The sequence below is a fragment of the Vidua macroura genome, chromosome 5 (assembly GCF_024509145.1).
Source record: "Vidua macroura isolate BioBank_ID:100142 chromosome 5, ASM2450914v1, whole genome shotgun sequence".
Lineage (NCBI taxonomy): Eukaryota > Metazoa > Chordata > Aves > Passeriformes > Viduidae > Vidua > Vidua macroura.
This window is the reverse complement of record NC_071575.1, coordinates 16,415,785-16,437,987: the sequence shown is the minus strand read 5'-3', so window position 1 is coordinate 16,437,987 and position 22,203 is coordinate 16,415,785. Positions and strand designations below refer to the sequence as shown.

The window sequence follows — 22,203 nt, the reverse complement described above, 5'->3', positions numbered from 1 at the left end:
TTTTAATCTTCCCAGTGTCAATGCTGCCTGTCCCAACATGCAGTTGAGGTGGTTGTAGGTTGTGACTGGAGATCTGGGGGTGAAGAGGGAGAAGGCAAGGCCTGAACAATGCTGTTGTAGGAACTTCAGCAAAGGTTTTTGAGACCATAGGTATGACTTCATGACAGCTCAATATAATTTCTTTATTGGGGGAGGGGGAAGCAGTAAAATACCTAAATTAAATTTATGTGGTTTTTTTTAAGGTTTATTAAACCCTCCTAACCCAATTCTTGGAAAATCAATCACACAATGTCTTTTTGTGCAGTCACAGCAAGAGTGATACTCTCTCACAAATTACAGTTCTCCAGGCACCTGTTTCCATTAGAATGTTCACAAGAAGTTTGTTGACCAAGGTGGTAGTGACAGGCTAAGAAGATAAATAATAAAAAATGGTAAATAGTGAAGCATCAACTGTATGTTGTATGCAGTTAGTCTTTCTTCATTGTTTTCTTCCCTTCACCTTTGGCATTATACTGTTAGTTTATAGCCCAAACCCAGCTGAATAACTCAAACACTGTTTGAACCAAGCTATATCTTTCACTAGTACAAGCACCTATTTTTGCTTGATTTGAATAGGAGCACTTGTGGTGGTGACATGGAATAGAATAGCTAAATAGGAATGTACCTATGCCATTAATTTAGTTCAATGATACTTAGTGTAGTCCAGAACTTGTGGAACAGAGAGACTTTTGGTTTCATTCTACAGAACAACATACAAAATGGTCAAAAAATTTTGGAGGCAGATATTATAAATTTAGGAAATTACAGAAAAAAAATAGTCAGAATTGCTTGTAGCTCCTAAACTCAGATCCCTTACATGCATTTAAGATGGGATGAGCTGTAAATTCCTGAAGATTGGTTCTGCATCCTTGGGAGAGGTAGATGGGGAACATGTTGAAGGAATACAGGAACGCTGTATGGTTTTCTCTTGCTTCAGATAAAAAAAATTCTCTCTCTAGGAACAAGATTTCTATGTCCTCTTTTTTCTTTCTATGTTGCTGCATGATATTAGACAACTGAGATAAGCTCACTGTTTCACAAAGAGCTACTTTACTTTCTTGTTGTAAGTGTCTGACTTAAGCCCATTACTCAAATTTGCAATGTTGCTGAAATTTCAAAGTTATTCAGACCAGTATCATCACACTATCACACTAACTATTTTGAAGTGCAAGTTAATTGACTCAACTGAATGGATACTTTAATCTCAGTGACTTTCAGCCCTGATTTTCCTCAATTTTAAGGAGATAAGCCTCAAGAAACATTCAGGTGCTGGGATAAGATCCTGCAAAGACCCATATGACAATGATTCACTGTCTTCAGCACAGGCTAGAAAATAAGCAAGGGGCCACACACTGATGTGCAGAGGGAATCCCCAATACTGAACAACTGCTTATGAAGGCAGAGCTGTCTCTTCTACAGGCTGAGTGAAATGGTATTCTGATGAAATCATAATTGATAATGGGCATGTGTGTCAAAATGATAGAATCATAGAATGGTTTGGGTTAGAAGGCACCTTAAAGACCATCTAGCTCCAATGTCCCTGTCACAGGCAGGGACATCTTCCATTAGACCAGGTAGCTCAAAGCTCCATCCAGCCTGGCCTTGAACACTTCCACAACTTCTGTGAGCAACCCGTGCCTCACCACTCTCATAGTGAGGAAGTCCTTCTGAGCATCCAGTCTAAACCTACCTTCTTCCAGTTTAACATCATTACCCCTTATCCTATCACTCACTACATGCCCCCGTAAAAAGGCTCTCTTCAGCTTTCCTGAAGGCCCTCTTTAGGTACTGAAAGGCTGCAATGGGCTCTCCCCAGAGCCTTCTCTCCTCTAGGCTGAACAACCCCACCTCTCTGAGCATGTCTTCATAGGAGAGGTGCTCAAGCCCTCTGATCATCTTAGTGGCCCTCCTTTGGACTTGTTCCAACAGGTCCATGTCCTTCTTATGCTGAGGCCCCAGAGCTGAGCACAGTACTCCAAGTATTCCATGTATGCTAGTGAAACAGTTGCACTTACCCATCTGAATTACAACTTTCTCTAAACTGCGAATGTTTGACTTTACAGACCTAATATGTTACTTTTACACACCAGTGTAAATGGACTGTGACTTAAGGACTCAAATCTTGGGGAGACTCATGGGGTTTTAAGAAGGAAATCACAAAGAAACTTCTCAATACTTTTCATTAAACAATTAAACCCATCCATAATCTAGCAGACATTCTTATGGCCATTGTCATGTACATCACTAAAAATGCTCTTCATCAATATATTTGTAAATAATTTGACCTAGCAAAATATCCTACTACAGCTAAGAGTGTTTTAAAATCCAGACTATACAACTATGCAGTCAGAAAAACCTCCCAAATCTAATGTATTATACGGGAGCTTAATTCCAGGACTATAGATATAGATACCAGACACAGATATTTAGTTTGATTTTTAAATAAACTCATTCTGCTGCTCTTTTCTTTGGATGCAGCAATAAATAATATCATGGTACTTCAAGGGTCAATGCTGCAATGTGTACACAATAAAAGCAATTTATTATAGTTTTGTTTCACAGGTGTCTATAGAGCAGTGTATTCAGCAAAAAGGAAAAAAGAAGCTGTGAAGCAGCATATTGTTCATCAGGATGACACATCACAGTAATTATTTCTGTTCTTCTGGGAATATAGGTTCTGCTACAAGGCACTTTTTGTTACAGCAGCAGTGCTTCAGAAAAGTAAATAATAATAATGCTTATATAAAAGTTCAGCAAATTAGAAGATTCTCAACCTGAATTTCAACAATTACTTTTATATTAAAATGCAAGAGGTAAAGTATATGCTTTCACTGTAAAGATGCACGTAACTGACTTTAACATGGTTCTTATGAGGTGCCCTGAGTATTTTTACAAACACTAATGCATTCCACTTTTCCTGAGTGAATATCCTAACAGGGTGTTTGAGGAAGCATGCAAGTTTGGCTTTGTTTAGTAGGACCTCAGCTTTGAGCAGTACTTTCTGACTCAGCACTAAAGGCCAATTTTACATCAAAGTTCTATGCTGCAATCTTACCTTCTAAAAACTCTTAGCACAACAAATCTGTCAATACTTTCTGCCTAGCTACATTCTTTGGAGGAATGGCCAGCTGCTCCCATTCTGTAAGGTTTTTCTTCCATCTGGAACAAAATGCTTCACACAAAATGCCACAATAGCATTGCTTTAGACATCAGTACCCCTCCCCAAGTAGAAAGCCGTCCACTGCTGGCACTCCCACCAGGTGACACACCTGAAAGTTCATTTCTCAGTTAATGGAGATTGCTGGCTAGCTAGATCTGAACTGTGAGCAGATCTCACCCCTCAAATATTTTAATGTTTTATTTTTTATTAAAATGTCTGAAAGGTATAGGTATTGAATTTATTTACATTTCAGACAATTTATTTTTCAAAACTTTTACTACGGAAGTGATCTTCAATCTTGGCTTTTAAAGAAAATAATGAAAACAAGGTTTTCAAGAATGTGCTTGCATGAAATGAAAGGGTCTTGTAGCATTAAATGTCTCTTGCATTACTTATTTCATGCCAAGTCTGGATTTTTCTAGCTAAAAGTTTTATTTGAATCAAAGAGAAAAGTTTTGCCCATGTATTTCTAGAGAAGTTAAGGGGTTTACATTGTCAGAGTAGTCTCTGTAAAATTAACAGACACCAGATGAACCCATAGAACTCACTCACTTAACAAACAGATTTCAGCTTCCCTGTAGGGAAAAAGAAAAGGAGCTGCATAGTTTGATGTTTAAAGTTATGGGTGCTTCAAGTTTTAGAAGGAAAACTGCCCTGAAATTTACCATAGATTGATAGATAAGACAGATAGATAGATATGATTAGGATATATAAAACAGGGTTAGGATACTTACCTGAGAAAAGCTTGGACTGCCTTTGTATTTTATTGGCCAGCTGTAACAGCATCTCTTAAAAAAAAAAAAAAAAAAAAAAAAAAAAAGCTGCAACTAACACCTATGCAGAGCTTGGTCCTGTAGGAACAAGGATGGTAGATGCCACTTGCATGTGCCTACTAGACACAGTTGCAGTGGGAGGGTAAGTCTATGTGATTAGGCACCAGCACCAGACTGCCAGGAACTGAAGACACTTTGGAACAGTAGACAAAGGCAGGCTTTGAAAAGAGTTCTAAAAAAATCAAATAGTGGAGGGGAAAAAATAGTTAATTAGGTGGGCCCAGGGAGAACATCCAATTCTCCACTCAACAAAACTAATTAAATTTCTGTCATTAATGGCAATAGACAGAGAGACAGATCTTTTGTTGACAAGATATAAGCAGGGAAAATATGGCACACAGGTGCTTTATATTTCAAGTAGAGCTGCAAACACAACTTTCTGGTATATCTGAAGCTACTTAGGCTCATTCCTAGAGGAGCCTAGGAAAGGGTAGGATGCCCCTTCCACACAATTAGTCACACTGACAACAGGGTCAGAGTAAAAATGTCTTGAACTCCAAACAAAGCAATGGATTAGACTATTGCAGCTATTTATGCCAAAGATGGAATCTACTATTTATGTGGTGGCAGAGGAAAAACATGAGCCTTCTGAAATACATTCTCTTTCCCTCCCTGCAAAAAGATGTCAAAAGAAACATAAAAACATGCATATAAAAAGGTGCAGTGTATGTTTATTTTAAATAAGTACTCATACAGAGGACATCAATATCACATGGAGAATTCAGTCAGATTCTTGCTCCAAATTATCTTTCCCTCACAAAAGGTAATATAAACTGAAGATTAGACTTGCTATTTGGCAACAAACATTGCAAAAATAGTAAGTATTTCCATTAGGATGTACTTTGTTACACCTTCTTGGCTCACCTCATATTACATGACTATGCAGTTGGCAACTACAATTTCCACAGAAGTTGGATCACGCTCAAATACACTATTTTTATAATAAAACCAAACCAAGTCTACCCATGTGTAACTTCAGATTAGCTGATTAAAGTTTCAGCTGTAAAGTTTCAGTTTATGCATTTTTATTTCAATTTTGAACTTTAAAATTCAGTTTATTACATGACATCATATATCACAAAGATGAAGCTATTTGCCTCATTTTCTCTGTAATTCAGAAAGGTAGATGTTGAAGTTGCCTTACACCGAGATCCAAGAGCCTCAGTGTTTAAACTGATGCTAAGAACCCTGTAAATGGTTTAAAAGGTGCTGTGGGCTGACCCCAAATCAGCAGCCAAGTGCCTGTGCAGCTGCTCACTCCCCTCATCTCTCCTCCCCTCCAGCGAGATAAGGAGAGAGGAGCAGCAAAACTCACTGGCTGGGATAAAGAGTTTAATGAATGAAGAAAAGATATGAAAAGTAAACCACCAAAGGCAATCCTTCACTACTCCCACAGACAGACTGATGCCCAGCCAGCTGGCAAACACCCACCTTAGAAACCACACAACCTGCATGCCCTTCTTTCTCTACTTCTTCCTTCTTTTTATTGTTGAGGTGATGCTTTATGATATGGAATAGCCCTTTGGCCAATTCAGGTTGGCCAGTTCCCAGCCACGTCACTCCCAATCTCCTGCCTACTCACTGTGGGGGCAGAGAAAAAGAAAGACTTGACCCTGGAAGGGTTGTTCAGCAACAGCCCAAACAACATCGTGTTATCAACATGGGTTTAGATTTTAAATCTAAGACACAGCTCCATATGGGATGCTATGAAGAAAGCTAACTCCATCTCTTCCAGACCCGTTACAGAAAGAAAATCCCAAGAAGTCAGCTATTAATCTGCATGAGATATATCACATGTAACTCACCATTTGGAAGCCCAAAAATAAAAAGCAAGTCATCTACTGTAAAATGCTTTCAGCATATGAAACCATGTGCCAGATTTATCAAACCTGACAGGAAACCACTATAGTCAATACTCTGCCTAACACTGTAGCAGTGGCTTTGACCAGCGTACATATAAAACAAGCAAGCCCAAGGCCTTCCCCAAATATACAACTTTGTATGGGATCTTGTGGGACTTGTGTCCACATTATCAAAACAGATCTGTTTTCCTCTTACAGTTTGGATATTGGCATCTACTGCTTACTCCCAGCAGGTTGTGAGCAGTATTGTACAGTAGATATGCATAAATAGAATCATAAATTAAATAAAATAAGCTAACAAGGTGCTCGGAAAAGCAGCTCTATGACTCTGCCACATCTCATGAGAACTCACTTTATGATGTTTGCTTACTCTAGTTCCAGGGTAAAAAAAAAAAAAAAAAACAAAACAAAAAAAACCCTTAACAACAGAAGCTAAATATTCCATGGAACTCTTCTTTTAAAAAGACTTCCCTGTTCCACCATCCAGGAGCCTCTATGGCAGTGACATCCACTCCTGCCCATAAATAGACTGGGAATGGAGGCCAGAAGTGATGGTCTGTGGAAACCACCAGTGTGTCTTCAAAGACCTTCAGAGCTCCTCAGTGTCTGGAGGGACAACTGTTCATTAACCCAAAAATAACTCAAACAGCACTACTCCCAAAGACAGCAGCTTTCAATCTACCATGAAGCTCACTTCTCAAGGGTAAAGGTGTTGAGCATCACAGATGTTGGACCCACTGAAAGACTTCAGGAGCTGGGTGTAAACAGTGTATAGCTTTCTGGCACTTTAACATGTTTAAAGGCAAATGCAGACTATATTCCTCTTTGGGAAACGACTTCTCTTCTCCAGAGAGCGATAGAGGAGAGCCAGGAAAGAGGTCTCCATAAATAAAACAAGAAAGGCCACTGCAGACTAGAGTGCCAACAAAAATTAACCTGTAGCACAGAGAAAAGTATTTAGCAATTCAGTCTTAAATGCAAAGACCACTCCTGCAGAGCAGCAAAGTTATGCCAGAACAGGTCAGTGCTTGCAGCTCAGTGTTGCTGCAGCAGGAGCTGTTCTGGGGCTCCAACCCAGGAGTAGGAGCTGGTGTGGGGCTCCAGCCCAGGGGAAAGTGTCTTCCCTAGAACTCAGGAGCATCTCTCCATGCAGCAAGAGCTTTCTAGGAAAGCTAGTCAGATTTAAACACGGACCAAACAAGGTTTTCTGACCTGGGTTTTAAAAGTAATAATGCTCACTGGAGAGTTCTGTTCTCAACTTGAGAGGCTAAGGCACAATGAAAGTGAGCAGTCAAGGCCATGATTGTCGGTGTCCAATTTAAAACAAACCAAGCTCCACTTCCAAGTGAGCTGAATCCACTTTAAGGCACAACACTGATAACAGCATCTGTCAAATCTAAACAGGACTAGAGAATTCTTCTCTTTCCAAAACCTGTGACCTAGATTTGGGCTCTGGGATACTAGTGAACAAAACCCAGTTTTGTTTGAGGTATTAGAAATTTTACAGCTTGTGCACAGCTCTGTTGCTTGCCACACACCTCAATGCAGATGTGCCAGAACCACCAGAGTTCTGCTGCATCAGCCTTAATTCCCCTTTCCTCTCCCACACTTTTTTGCAGCAGATCAAGGATATTTGCCATTCCACAGTGCCACACAGCAAGTAAGCTCACTTCCAAACATATCCAAATAGAAGTTTCTAAACTGCAAAATAAACACAGTTCTTACAGTAAGTTAGGCAGCAAAAGGCAGGTTATACCTAATATTTCATATTAAATAGTGTTATTTAACTTTTTTCCCTCATCCCCAGTGCAGCAGTTACAAGAGGCCCTATTGAACAAAACAGACTTCCACAGAAAGTAACAAATTAGTTTACTTTCTGGGCTTTTTCGTCCCTGTCATAACAAAATAGTGATCATCTTGCCTGCTCTTCATAAGAGGACCTTTTGATGCACCAGGTGTTCCTTTGTTATATGCCTGTTCCTTTGGGAGTGGCTTCTTGGCTGCTGAGGCTGAGCTTTTGTTTATTTGCAAGTTTTTGGTTGAATGCTGACCTTTTGTGGAAGGCTCTGCTGGCTTTTTGGTCACTGCTGCTTTGGCTGAAGTTTGAGGAAGCCGTACAACAGACAAAGGTGTGCGTTCAGCAGGTTTGGATAAAGAGGGTCCAGCCTGAGGCGGATTACTGGCATTTGGCTGCTTGCTGCCAGCTGATGACACATTTTTGCTTGTAGGTAACAATGGAGGTGGTGACTTTGATGCTTTGCTAACTGCAAGGGAAGGTGCAGAAGCGGAAAGCTTTAGCTCGGAAACAGTCTTCAAGTTCCTTGCTAGGTGAGAAGTTGTTTGTGGGGCTTTCTGAGGATGCTGAGATCCAGCACCTGACATCTGAATATCATTTTCAGAAGGTTTTGCAAGGAGTTGCTGAGAATGTGCAAATTTGGCAACAGCGCGCAGATTTGTAACTGGCAGCCGAGCAGCCCTGGGAGCAGCTGAATTTGCCTTGGTTTTAGTGACAGATACAGGTTTGCATTTAGCAGGGACACACTTCTGTTTCGAAGTGGTTGTTCCAGCGGTCCCAGACAAGAGAGATGGTTGTTTTTTAGAGGGTGAGATGGCATGATGGAGTGCTGGTGCTGGGGAACCCTGAGGCAGGGCAAATTTCACCTTGGTAGCATCAGGGGACCGAATACGTTTGCGTAACGTTTCAGAGGGAACAGGAGCTGTTCTTGTTCCCGCACGTGAAGAACTTTTGCTTCCAGGCTGTGAAGGAGCAGAAGTTGGTGAGTTGCATGCAGGAGACGCCAGTTTCTTTGAGGTGCCAGCTAATGGTTTGAAAGAAGACTGCACACCTGTTGCTGAGGAGCCTTGTAATTTGGACCTGACTGTTGATGACTTGGCAGTGGAAGATGGGGTCACTGGCACTCTTGGTGATGCCAGGGCAGGGGACTGAGGACGTTTAACTAAAGCCTTCTTGGCACTGACCCCAAGACCTAAAGCAGGAGCAGGAGTTTTTGATGGCTGCTTTTGAAACATATTGACAGCTGACATTGGATTCATAAGAGGAGGCTCCTGATTTCTAGCTGACAAGCTAGGGACACTGTCACTGGTGACCCCTTTCTGAAATGCCAGGATTTTTTGTTCCAGAGTTGCAAACTGAAGCACTCGGCATGGATCATATTTGAGCAGAAAACCTTGAAGAGTGTCCCAGCCTCCACCAACACGTACCATCACATGCTTGCCATGTAGCATCTGAGAATGGGGAAGAGGTGGTGAGAGCAGAACAAGAAGAGAAATTCTTATCTTGTTTTAGTTTTCTTCATCTTAGATTACCACCTATTAAAATTGACTAAAAATAGCACTTCCTTTCTAACAGAGAAACATTTTAAAACAGAAATTATGTGATAAACAAGGTTTTTGCTTCCCGATTATTTTATTAGATAGCTTCTCCTGCAGAGATAGTAATTCTGTGTCAGGAAATAATGGAAATATCTTTACAGAAGACATTTTAACCATTCTGTAAGAATCTTGGTTTAGTATACAGAGTTCTGGGCAAGGGTTTATTTAAATTATGGATGTCGTTGTAACACAAAGTCTTATGATTGCTGACGAGAGCACTCAACTACCCTGCAAATTATAAACTCCAAGAATCCAGGTTTTGAACAAGCAACAGCATTCTCAGGATATTCTATGGCATTATCCTTATTTATGTTGCAAGCCATTTCTGAAATTTTAGAGACACCACAGAGAAACATTATCTTAGTTTAGTGTGGCTGTAAAATCAATGTTTGTGGATCAAAAATCTAAAGAATTGAGTAATTACACCTATTTAGAATAAGGGATTGAATGTCAAGTTGTCCCAACCTAAATAATTCTGTAATTCTAAAACAACTCCAAAAAAATGAGGTATTTCACTTAAAAGCATTTATCTCCCCAAAATAAATATAAATTTGAGTTCTAAAAAACTACTTACTCGTATGAAGAGTATTTTATCTCCCAGCCTGTAACGACCCTCTGACAAGTATTCAATTGAAAATCGATGGGAACAACTGCAGGGAGGATCTTCTGCTATATGTTTTACCTAGTTATTAAATTGAAAGCATTTGTTAGATTTTGACAGAAGCACAAGTTTAACCATTTATTGAGTTAATCTTCTATTAAGATGGAAGACCCAAGAAGGAAACCACTGAAAAAAGGGGAAAGAGAGTCCCCAAATAAATGCTGGGTTAGAGAAGATCTGCCTCTAAGAGCCACTCAGAAATGTAACAAATTGGAAGGGTGAGACTATTGCCAAGAAAGAGAAATAGTGAATTTTCAGAGAAAGTAAGGATCTTGTGGCTGACATTCCCAAAGAAACAGAATTTTTACATTACAACACAGAGGATCTTTAAAACAAATTAATTTTTAAGCAGAATAGGAAAATTGTTCATCATTTCCTCTGGACCAGTTCACAAGCTGTACAAATAATTTCCTTTTCTGCATACATATTCATTTCCAATTGGTACAGCTACAGAGGTTTGATTTAAAAGTCTTCTTTCAAAAGACTTTCGTCAAAGCCTACTTTAACATCTGATGAAGTTTTATGAAAAGATCAAATTGAAGAGAAACATTCATTGCAGTCATAGAATATTGACACCAGAAAAATTGAATGAGAGCATTTCTTAAACATTTCTTATGTATAAAGAAGCAAGGAGAAGGAAGAGGAGAAAGGAAATCAATGTAGGTTATGTGCACTCCAAAACATATAGAATAGCATTTTATTTACATTTTCAAAACAAACCAAACAAAATTGATAAAAAGATGTGCATACCCTTCTGTTTGAGGAGGCTCACACATATTCAATGAAAAACAGCCTGTCCTTACTGAGACAGATCATACAAGTTCCAAACTCAGTTTAATTTAAAGCTCATATCACACTAAGCAAGTAGCACTTACTGCCTCGTGTAGCTCCCCATGGTGACAACATGACTTTGGTGTGCTAAGAGGTGATGGCGGCCCAGAGGTCATCAGCAGGGTTTCTTCTAGCTCAATTTCCTTCTCTAGTTTTACAAGTACAGGAGGTTCAACTCCATACCTCAAATACCAAAGCAGAGTGTTTAATTACTAATGTAATAAAGAAAACAAAAAGAAATTGATCACAATAAACTTGCAAAATTATAAGTGGCTTGACAGACAAGGACATCTGAATCAATAAAAGTAATTGCCTTGTTAATCCAAAGAGAAGGAGCATCTCTGAGTTTCTAGCAGAAGCCCTTCCTAAGGTAGCCTTGGTGTTACCACAGGATGCAGTAAAAATACTGCCAAAACTACACAGTTGAGGTCACATCCAATTTAGATAGACTATCTTAAAGCTTCCAGCTCTGCACTAGAAATAAATTAAGTCTACATTTAGATAATAAAGAGATACCTTTCAAAAAGCTGAAAAATTTAAACCCTTAAAATCATACTTAATGCTCAGTGAATTCTTCCAAGAAGTACACATTATCTATAAGATGAATGTATAACTTAAACACACAGCTATAGAAACCAGCATGGAACAGCACCTCTCCAAGGAATGGGTCTGATAAATATTTGAAAAAATATTCATATTTTATGACTGTCCTAGAAAAGCTACTCATTACTTTTTGCACAGAATTAACATCCACTGCATTGCACTTAACAGCTGCAAACAGTGTCCTATCTTTGTCCTAGCTTTTACTTAGTAGGATGTGTCCTTCAATTTCTTGTTGGGAGCGTGTGGATCACGTACCCAGATACAATGCGCCCAATTTCCAGCAGACAAAGATACACTTGTCTTGGATCCTTGTGCAACACTAAAAGGGAAGAGAATAAAGAGGAGTTATAGTTCATATTTATTGCAAGAGGCCTATGCAATTAGGTATAGCAAGAGAAGGGAAGATAAAGTATCCATGACTATAAATTTCCATCATCCTACCCAGAGGCAAGGTACATTATCATTGACAAAGCACTACATGCTTTACAACTCTAATTTTCTATTCCGTAAAGTCTTTAAACCCATCCTGGCACTCCTGAAACCACTCTTCTCTTCCTCCTAAGAGAAATATATTTTATGATCTTCTTTCTTGATGAGAATAGGAAAGAAAGAGACATGAATGCTTCCCTTTTCCTATTCCCAAATGCAATATCACAGTCTTAAAGATGCAAAGCACTTAACAACTACAAAAAGGAAAATACACACATCTGTTCATGATCATGCTTACAGACACAGCTAGGTACATGCACTCTGGAGGTTACCATCCACTGGAGGATACACTGCAAGGGCTCTAGCTCACAAGTGCATAGCTACACAGCCAGTCAGCCTGAGTGGTTTTAAACCTTGTCTGGGAAAGAACAATCTGGGTGACTGTTACCAGAGCAGTAAGCAACAGATGTTTTCTTATCACTACTTCAAAAGTTCCAGCTCTTTATTTACAGATGAAATCCAACATATTTCTGATGTTCAATTTGATATTTAAAATGCCTTTGCTTTAAATGTGTTTCCTAAAGTATAATCCAAATATGAAGTAAGATTTTCTTGTTTACATAATCTACTCCGGTTTCTAAGTCTGCTTTTTAAAAGATTCGATTATGAAGGGTAAATCTAGAATAGAAAGTTGGCACAGCCGTAATCTAAAAGCTACTTTTAGAGGCCAATTAATCTATTTTTAGTGTATGAATATGCATGTGCATATGTGTGTGTGTATTTGCCAGCTGTAACAAAAGTGTTTCAATTTGCTTGAGTCCAAAAGGGAAAAATCCAAATATATCCCTAGCAAAGATCAAGACATTTGTTTTGGCATGATGTCAAAGGGCACCCCATGATGCCTACTCTTCCTTTCTGCTGTCTGAGAAGAGTCTTGATTTATTTCCTTCCCAGTCAGCTACACTTTTCAGGAGGTGCTGCTAAATGTACCTAATGGGAAAAAGACAATTGTCAACTTATCCTTCCCCTGTTTCATTCATGAAGACTGGCTTGAAAGTCTGATGGAAAACATCAGTGGAAAGAATGTTTCATCTAGGAGGCTGCAAGTCTGCTCATTTCAACTGCCAAAAAGACTCACAGAAGATATTTATGCCACAAAGCAAGCTTGTGTCAAGAGTTACAGACTTCAAAACACTTCTTTGCAATGAGTGAAAGCCACAGTACTAGGAAATCATGTCTTATCTCAGGGAAGCTAAACAGGTTCTAGTTACTTGTCCACTTACAGGAACAACATGTTTAAGCAATACAATTCATACAAGGAACTAAAAAAAAAAATAAATTAAAGTGTTATTGTAACTCAGTTCTACTCTGTATTTCCTGGCACTGACAAAACATACACTCACTAGTTAATCAAAATGAGACATGCAAATGATGGAGTTTTCTCAACTGGTTTAAAAGATGACTTATCCAGTAGAGATGCATGTGCAGTCCATGAATGTAACAGCATTTAATAGAACAAAGACTTCAAAATACAGTAAATATTATGACATTTACATATGATTATTGAAAACAAAGATACTTCTCAGTTTTTTGCTAGTATGTGGACAGGCCAATATTTTGCTTACTAAAAAAAAAAGCCAAACAAAAAACAGAATTTGGCTTGCCATAGAAAGTTTTGTATTAATTAATAAATCAATTAAATATGTATCAATTAATAAAAATGAATTTACATAATAGCTGGTAGAAGAGCATTTCCTTATTTCTTATGTGAAGAAAGTATAATCCTCTTGACTAGCAGTCAAAAAAGTTTTATTCCATCGTATCAGTCTAGAAGATGCTATACAGCACCAGTTGTGCACTGGGGCTGGCATAATCATAGTTGGCAATATTTATTTTTATTACTATCTTCCTAAATGGGAAAATCCAAATGGTTTAGAGTAATGTTGTGTCCTGAAGTAAATGTTAATTACCAACAGGCTGTTGCCACTTCAGACACAATGCCCTGATGTTACCAAATTTAACCATCTTGAATGTATTATTCTGAGGGATTTTTGCAAGAATGGCTGTAATACCAAATAAAGGATCTTATTGTAAGTTGACTCCATGGCCCTGTGGTCTTCCCACACACAGAAAGTGAAACCACACTCTCAGTGGTTCTTTTTACTGAAGAAAAACACAGTATTTTGTTGCACAGCTCTCAGTCCCCACTTCATCCCACACAGTAACTTTCTGAAGTTTAGAAAAGCATCATGCAAGTTATATTAGTCATTGAGCTGATTTTTAAAGGCTTTTACTTGGACACTGCCTTAAAATAAATAAAAGCTTGCACGACACACGCAGAGTCAAGAGAAAAAGTTCAAAAGTCTATAACAAGGCATCTCCCTGACCAGGTAGTGATTCACACAAAGATCAAAGCAAATCTTACAAAAAGAGAGAGTTACCTAAGCCTTCAGATTCAAAGAGGTATGTCTCATCAACTCCAATGGCTCTACACCAGTTAAGAAAGTTGGCTGTATTATCTCTGGCAAAAAAAGATCCTGATGGAGCATCCTTCTTACATGGAACTTTTCTCATAGGAAAATTCTGGCAAGGGAAGAAAACAAAAAGTACATTGTACACATCAATATTGCCAACAGAATTCAAAGCATATTTGCAAAGGAAAATACACCCTAAATTCAGAGTACAGAAACAGTTGTAACTATTTTGTGTTCACCTCATTATGTAGTCCATGAGAAAAGCTACACTAATATAGAAGGCATTCTACTTTATCTTTGTGAATAGTCACTGAGTGAACAGTCCTTAGTTCTGCAGCCTTTGTACTCCAAAGTAAGAGAGACTTCCTTGAGATTCACATTTCAGCTAAGCACTGCCTCTCAATGGAAACACTGAAGCCCATCTCCAGGTTCGGACACTTTTATGGCTGACCTGTACACGTGAGTTCAGCCACCACTTTCTGACACAAAACATACCAAGTGCCAATGGATATCTTATTAAAAACCCACACTGGTGTCAGGGGAACAAACTCCAGGCTTGAACTAGATCTTCCTTCTACTGAAATCAAACTAAAAACCTAGAAAGGACCTTAGGATGTGGCTAAAAAAGCAAGTATTTTGTTGGATGAGTTTATCCATCTATAAAGCCACTTTGTTGTTAATCAGTCTCTGGACACACAGCATACAAAACACTTTGGGAAGCCTCACTCACCTGCTTTCCCTGTAACTACTACTTAAAATTTAGGGCTTTATAGATGTATTTAAAAAATCATTATACAACTCACCCTTAAGTTGTTTGTGTTACAACATTTCTTAACTGTGTTTTGAAGAACATTGATCAACTGGCAAAGCAGTACCCCATTATCAAGTTCTTCTAGCAGTTGTTCTGCTTTGACTTCCATTCCTTTAAGAAAAAGAAGGTCAATCTTACAGTTACTCCACAGAAGGTAAAGAAATTTCTTATGAACTTAAAGACAACTCAAATAGCATTCCAGTGTTAAAGAGTGAAAAATAGAAGAAATATATAAGTGAAATAAAATATTAGTTTAATTAGATTTTAATTAGACTAACAAGATTCAGAAATAGAAATTAGAATTATTAACTGTGCAACCCTTAAGAGGTGGCAGCTAATAAAACTGAAATCAAAGCATGCATTTTAGTGCAATTCTCCCAGCCATTCAAACTCAAATACATCAGATCTTAATAGTACTATAGATATTACATGTCAGCGCTGGCTAGAGTATTGGAAGTACTTTGAAATTAATTAGAGACTGATTTATTTTTAAGCTCACCCAGCAAGCCAGACAGCCAAATGGAGAGATCTTCCTGCATAGGCACCAAAGTGGCTTCGTGCCGCACAGATATCCACTGGTCATACAGGCACACATCTGCCAGGCCCGGCCCGTGTCTCGGAGTCAGAGGACTTCGGGGACTCAAGGGAAGCTCATCTCCAAACCACACCTGCAGAGAGTTCAGTAAGCTGAAGACAGGAAGCTCTAATATTTGCAGTCAGATAACAAAAACTTGTGGCTCTGAACTAGAATAAAAAACTATTATTCAAAGTGTGTTCACTTCCCTTTCAACACATAGAGCAAACCAACAGAGCAATGAAGTAGTTCTGCTCTTGTTAGTAACCCCTGCATCAATATACCACTGCATTTCTTCTCTTGACTCCCTTGGATTTAAAATCACGTACTTTCCTGAATACAGAATAAAGACAACATGCATTAAATGCTTTGGGGTTTTTTTAACTCAGCACATTTTAAGTCATGAAAGCTGCAAATTATCATATAATTTACTACAGACTACTAATTTCTTAATCAAACATTTCAGAGGCATTTTGTGCTTAAATCATTAAAAATTATAGCATTAAAAGATGAAATGTTCTCATGCAAGGACGTAGCACAATTGTTGAACACAAATACTTAGCATTTCTCTTCAGAACTGTGTATCTTGTAAATGAGAGGTAACTTACACTTCAAGAAAAGGACCACACTGAAATTTTTTTAAGAAAAATTTCCAAAGACAGAATCTTTCTAGCATTCTTAACTATTTTCCTTCAGTTCAGTGTGTCTGTAAAATACATTTATGCTTAACTGATTAACTAGAATATAAGGTTATTAAAAAACCACTTCTTAATCATGATGGAAAATTTTCAATAATCTCAGGCTCTGACTTCAAAACCTTCTTAGCTAACAGCACTAAGAAGTGAATGGGTCACCTATATGATAATAGCAGTGGGTTATTCTTGTCACTTTGTTCCTTGGAAAAGGGGCAAATTACTACCTTTTTTTTTTTAATCAGAGGTAACTGGGGAATCTAGTATTCCATCTGCTTCAGGGTAGACTTTAGTATTAAAAAAAAAAAAAAGTATTGTACATGTATTCAGGATTTAAACACTTCAAAAGGCATTTACCTGAACTGCATTCTGCATGGTCACCTGTTTTACATTAGTTTCTCCTCCTAGGGAAAAAGAAGAGATTTTTATTACAGTCTCTCATGCTTTCATGAAAATCCTGAGAAAAACCCATTAGCGCTGTTTTGGAAAAATAAGTCTCATAGGAAGGGAAGGGGAAAGAGGGAAATATCTTAGTAGCTAAAGTTTTGATCCAGTATTCAGTCAACTTCAGTTGTCTGCCCTTAGATAAAAGTGTAGTTATACAGCAAAAGTAGCAACTTTGTATGCATAAACAATGCTCCAAAGTTGGCAATATTTTTAGGAGCTGTATGACATTTATTTTGTCAAAGAGTAATACACACACTTCAAACCATTCTTGGATTTAACACAGTTGGCTCTGATTTTTCCTTCCAAGTTATCACAAGTGTATTTCATACATGTGTGCAGACAGATATATGCACCCTGAGTTTACATTAAATATTTGGAAGATCATGAAAACCTTAAAACAAAGAAATAATTCTGATGAATAAGATTTTCTCTTACAGAATCATAGAATGGTGTGGGTTGGAAGGGATCTTAAAGATCATCAAGTTCTAGCATAGACATATGTTTTAATAAATCTTTGTTGGGATTGTGACTTTGCAGGCAGAATGCATGCACCAAGTTTTCAACAGAATGCTGCAAACTATTGCAGCAATATAGTTATCTGTACAAATCTCTGGCAAAATGAACATTAAGGAAACTTTGGAGACAACCCAGTCAATGCTTTCTCTCCTGAAGCTAACACTGTATTTTCCAGCAATGCTTTCAACCATAGGAAAATCCAGCACAAGCTCTACACTGGGCTAATGATTAGTAAGTCTTTCCCTGGAGGCTCCAGGTCTAAAGATGTGCAGCATTGCCAGGCTAGCTGCATGCATGGGTACAGAGGATATTTCTCCATAAAAATTTTCCAGTGGTATTTTACAATGTCAGAAAGTTCCTATCTGTGTCTTGAAACCTGTTAAATACAACTTACTTGCTCTGTTACTTAATAGCTACAATAAAATTTAATCTTGCTGATTAAACTGAAAACCAGATTGCAGACATTATCAGACATTTTAACTCATCTGTTTTCATTTAAAATTAAGTATTTTTTCTCTCCTGTCCCAGCTATTTAGGCTTTGTATATAGATGGCATCTTCTCTCCTGCACAACCTGGCTTTCCTATGACAGAAGGCTGAATAGCCCATCATAGAAAACACAATTCTTATAAAAATTCTCACCCTTTCATCCTACATAGAAAGCAGAATGGTGTCATTTTCTCCCTCTTGTTCCTTCCCACCGCCTTAAACCTCACAGACTACGTGGGACTAAATGTATCAGGCATTTCAAACAACTTACCTCTACGACTGGCAAATGAGCAACCAGTTTGGTTTCAGGTGAACACACTTCCTTGTAGCAGGATTGCTAGCTTTTCTCAGACCTTATCAGAGACACACCAGTGATATTTTTCCCCTTCCTTTTATTTCTAGGGAGGGAAAAAAAAAAAAAAAAAACAACGAAAGACATCCTCTCCTTGATGTCATTTTTCCTTTTTTCCTTCTATGAATGAACAAGGGAAGGGAAGGGTATATACCAAGCATTACTAATGAGCATGTTATGCTTCCCACAGCTTTGTCCAGGGGAATACGTTTTCCTTTGGCATAAGAAAGCTATTGTCCTAAGAAAAGCTCAATAAGAGGCTTCATTGATTAAAAAAAAATAAATAAAACAACAGCAGAACAGCCAGTAGAGAAGTTGGTCTCATTAAAATAAGGAGTTCCATATAGGCTAACAAGAGCTCTAGCATATTAACTGCCAAGGGAAAACAAAAGACAGCCTAATTCACAGGGAGCACTCAAAACATGAACAAAGCAAAATATTCACACTGCAGCTATCACAGGAATGCTCAGCATCTGCAGTTTTGTGGCATGCCTACCAAAAACTAGTCTTGCAAAAAAAAAAATAAAAAAGAAAAATAGAGGAGATTGCGGAAAATTGTGGCACTTGAACTTCAAGGGCCCGCTCTTCTAAAACAAGTTATTTTGTAAGCCCATATGTCAGAGCTCCCTAGAAAGTCAAAAGGCTTCACTTATTATCAGGGCATCTGAAAAACACTTAACAAAAACCCCCTCTGATGATGTGAGCTACACTGCATGGATTTTGAGTTGAAAAGTAATACAGTAACAATTACCCATTTTCGGATGCCAAATGGTTCAGCTCAGAGATTGCAGGGAATACAGATTAATGCAGCCTTATCACTTACTGCGAGAGGCACGCAATGAGAAGACCCAGATCTGCCACTTTCAAGTAGTCAGCCTGTAAATGTGCAGAAGGTGCTGTGGTGAGGTGAATACTGCAGTACCAGGCAGAGTCATAACCAAATCTGACTTCTTCTAAAACCAGTTGGGTTCCCTGCATCAAAAAGCTGTACATAATGAAGTAAGTAAGTATCTGATACTGAATTTTGGCAGCTCCAGAGAGGACTGCATCAGTTGCTACACATGCCAGTTTTATCAACTCTCATTCAACAGGCATTTGCTGTTCAGACACTCAAGTTTGTGAAAGAAAGGACCTCAGAATAAAAGTACACTGTACCACGTCCCCCGCATAGCTTCAGGCTGTGCCATTCTCATTTCCAGGCAGACCTTGATACCCTCAAGGTCCCTTGGGACAGAAGACTGAATAAACCCATCACAATAGAAACAATTCTTTTAATAATTCTTCCCCTTCCTCCTACTGTTTCTGGTGTTGTTTCTTCTCCATTTTCCCCTTCCTGCTTCACCCCTTAAAACAAGGAAAACACCAGAAACTTGTGAGCTTTTCCCAACCAGGGGGCAACCAGTCCAGTTCCAAGCTCAGTAAGCATAGAGGTCCCCCACCACCAACCCCACTTTCAGGAAACACCTCATTTTTGCTGGTACTTCTGCTGCCAATGGCTTTGTAGGATGGAAGGAGAGGAGCTGTTACTGAGCCACACCTTACAGCTGGATCAATACAGAGACACTGATTTACTGGGAGACAGATGTCAGCCACAAATTATATATCAGGAGAGGCAAGAATTGCCTTCAGCTGGTTGAGTGCCAAACCTCCAGTGAAGGACTAGAGCTATGGATCAACACCAGGTAAGAGAGATGAGAAAAACATCCCTATCTATTGACACGTGGCATAAGGACAGGCATTCCTCAGGAAAGGGGGTGCAGACACACCCTAGACATGACCCACACAGACTTGTGAGACCACAGTTTGCCTCTGCTCTCCACAGAGATGCCCAGCACTTTGCCCCCAGACATTCTGAGAAACAGCAGAGTCAGCAAATACTAAAGCACCTTACACAAATGCTTCAGGGTGTTAACACATGCTCTTAGATATTCCATGAGATAGCCTGCTTAGGGTCAGTTGTATCAGGATTTATAGATCACTCAGTGGGCCCCAACCAGCAAGACATGCTACACTAATTACAACCCATTCTGTAGCACAAGATGAACCGAGTCCAAATCCCATTTTACTTGACTGATCAGTTTACATATAAACAAACAAGCAAACTCCACAACTCTGCAGATAGCTAAAACATTGATGAAGCAGCCATTGACCTAGCTTAAGCGGAACCTAAAGGGATTCACAGGCTTATTAAACTGCCTTCTGTTAACAGGCTCGTTAAGAAAACATTTGGGTAGAAACACTTCTACATCTTCACCCTATATTTAAGATATATAACATCATCTTCTATTCCATCAACACCCAAAGGCAGTCACAACAGTCTAACCCAGAGCAACTGGATTAGTCTTGACAGTACCTACTGAAACCCATGTTTATAAACACACTGAAATGAAAGAAGCTGTCACATCAGTATCTATTGAAACCTACTACAGGATAGACAAGACTTTTTTTACAGACACATCTAGTAACATGCAAAATAAAAGGGGTAGGCACAAGAGACATCCACAGAACGGAGCATTACTCCATCACTACAGCAATTTCAGAGCCTTTTTGTTGCATTACTGAGTCAGCAGGAACTCTGCTTCCCTGGGGAGGCATCAGAGGCACAAAAGAGAAAGAACCAGACTAGTCAGTCCGAGGTGATGGGCTTTAAGGCGGCAACCAACTCCTTACATTAAGGCACGCTGACTGTTCTCCTCAGAGACTGCCCTTCCACGCCTCTCCACGAAGTGCACACAAGCAGAGGCAGTGAACACGCTCTCCCCTACCAAATGGCAACAAAGGCCCCGGGTACACCTGTTGGAGCAGAGAAATCCACTTGAAATCAGGGAGGAGCACTTCATCTCAACAGCTGCCATCTCCACAGGAGACATGCAGACGGCTGCTGTCCCACAGGAGCATCCAGTTTGGGCAGAGGCTGGTTAACACCAGACACACTGCCCCAGCTGCTCCCTCACATACACAGGCAAGCTCTTCTCTCCCTCCCATTTTTAACCCACACTTCTTCCAGCAAAGTAACACGGAGGGGAGCATTTTTCCATGCCCATTAGGCTGCTGGCCGGCCACAGTCAGGAGTAGTTTATTATGACTTAAATATAAAATCGTGTCTTGTTCTGAAAGGTCCACCCGGTACAATTTCAAATGCATTCCCAGTTAGGCCTTATAGCTCCTAAAGGAATACATGTACTTTTTCCCATGTCTTGATCTGATACTATGCCAAAGGTGACACACAGCATCCCTGGAACACGGCCAGCCTTTGGGCAAAGAAAGGAGCCAGACGCTTTTCCGCTTATTAAGCAATACGAATGAATGTTTTAGCCAAGAGCACTGGGGCAAATTTCCTACAGAAACAGCGCTGCACCCTCAAACGCCTGCGTAGGGCACAGGAGAGACTGATTTGAAGGCGGTTATGCAAAAACTCTCCCCTCTCCCTTCTCCAGGGTAAGTTTCGAGGCACTTCCCTTCCGACATCCGTGACCGAGACGCTGGATGAACTGCTGCCGCTGGACGCGTGACCAGGCTGATCCCAGGGACCGGCTCCGCCCAACACGGGCTCTGCCGGGCCCCCCGACACGCGGGACTCAGCGCGTTCCCAGCGCTGCCCCCGCAGACGGGCGGGACCCCCCCGAGTGCCGCCGCTCCGGAGCTGCGTGCCCGAGGCACCGCGGCGAGAGGGACTCCGCCGCAGCTCCCCGCTCCCCGCCCGGGACCGGACCCGCTGCCCCTCAGCCGCCCCACACCTCCCCCGCGGGCCGGGGCCGGGCCACCGCCACCCCCCGGTGTGGGCTGCCGTCACACCCACCTCTCTGCTGCGCTGTGCCGTGCCGTCCTATGCCGTGCCGTGCCGTGCCGTGCCGTGCTGTGCCTTCACGGCGCAGCGGGTGCCGCCGCGCCGGCCGCTCCTTTCGAAAGCGCCAATCGGCGCCGGGGGCGGGGCCGTGCCCGCCGCACCTGGCCCGGAGCCGCGGCACCGCCCCGCTGCCGGGACAGCGGCCGTGGGCTGGGACACGGCCCCGGGCTGGGACTGCGCCTCCGGGCTGG

At 40.3% G+C, this 22,203-nt stretch overlaps 1 protein-coding gene across 2 annotated transcripts; it reads right to left on the bottom strand.

Annotated features, from left to right (window-relative positions):
* Positions 1–6,284: 6,284 nt before the first annotated feature.
* On the bottom strand, positions 6,285–21,982 carry GAS2L3 (growth arrest specific 2 like 3). 2 transcript variants are annotated; one of them, XM_053979022.1, is made up of 10 exons: positions 21,965–21,982; positions 18,989–19,041; positions 16,720–16,766; positions 15,596–15,764; positions 15,089–15,207; positions 14,253–14,394; positions 11,638–11,701; positions 10,824–10,962; positions 9,862–9,969; positions 6,285–9,140 (listed from the first exon to the last, which is right to left on the bottom strand). In XM_053979022.1, exons 3-10 carry the CDS (start codon positions 16,735–16,737, stop codon positions 7,764–7,766), a joined length of 2,136 nt encoding a protein of 711 aa, XP_053834997.1. In that variant the 5' UTR covers positions 16,738–16,766; positions 18,989–19,041; positions 21,965–21,982; the 3' UTR covers positions 6,285–7,763. The 2 variants fall into 2 exon arrangements, with proteins under 2 accessions (XP_053834997.1, XP_053834996.1); XM_053979021.1 differs by lacking the exons at positions 18,989–19,041; positions 21,965–21,982 and adding an exon at positions 18,085–18,161.
* Between the last annotated feature and the right edge of the window lie 221 nt (positions 21,983–22,203).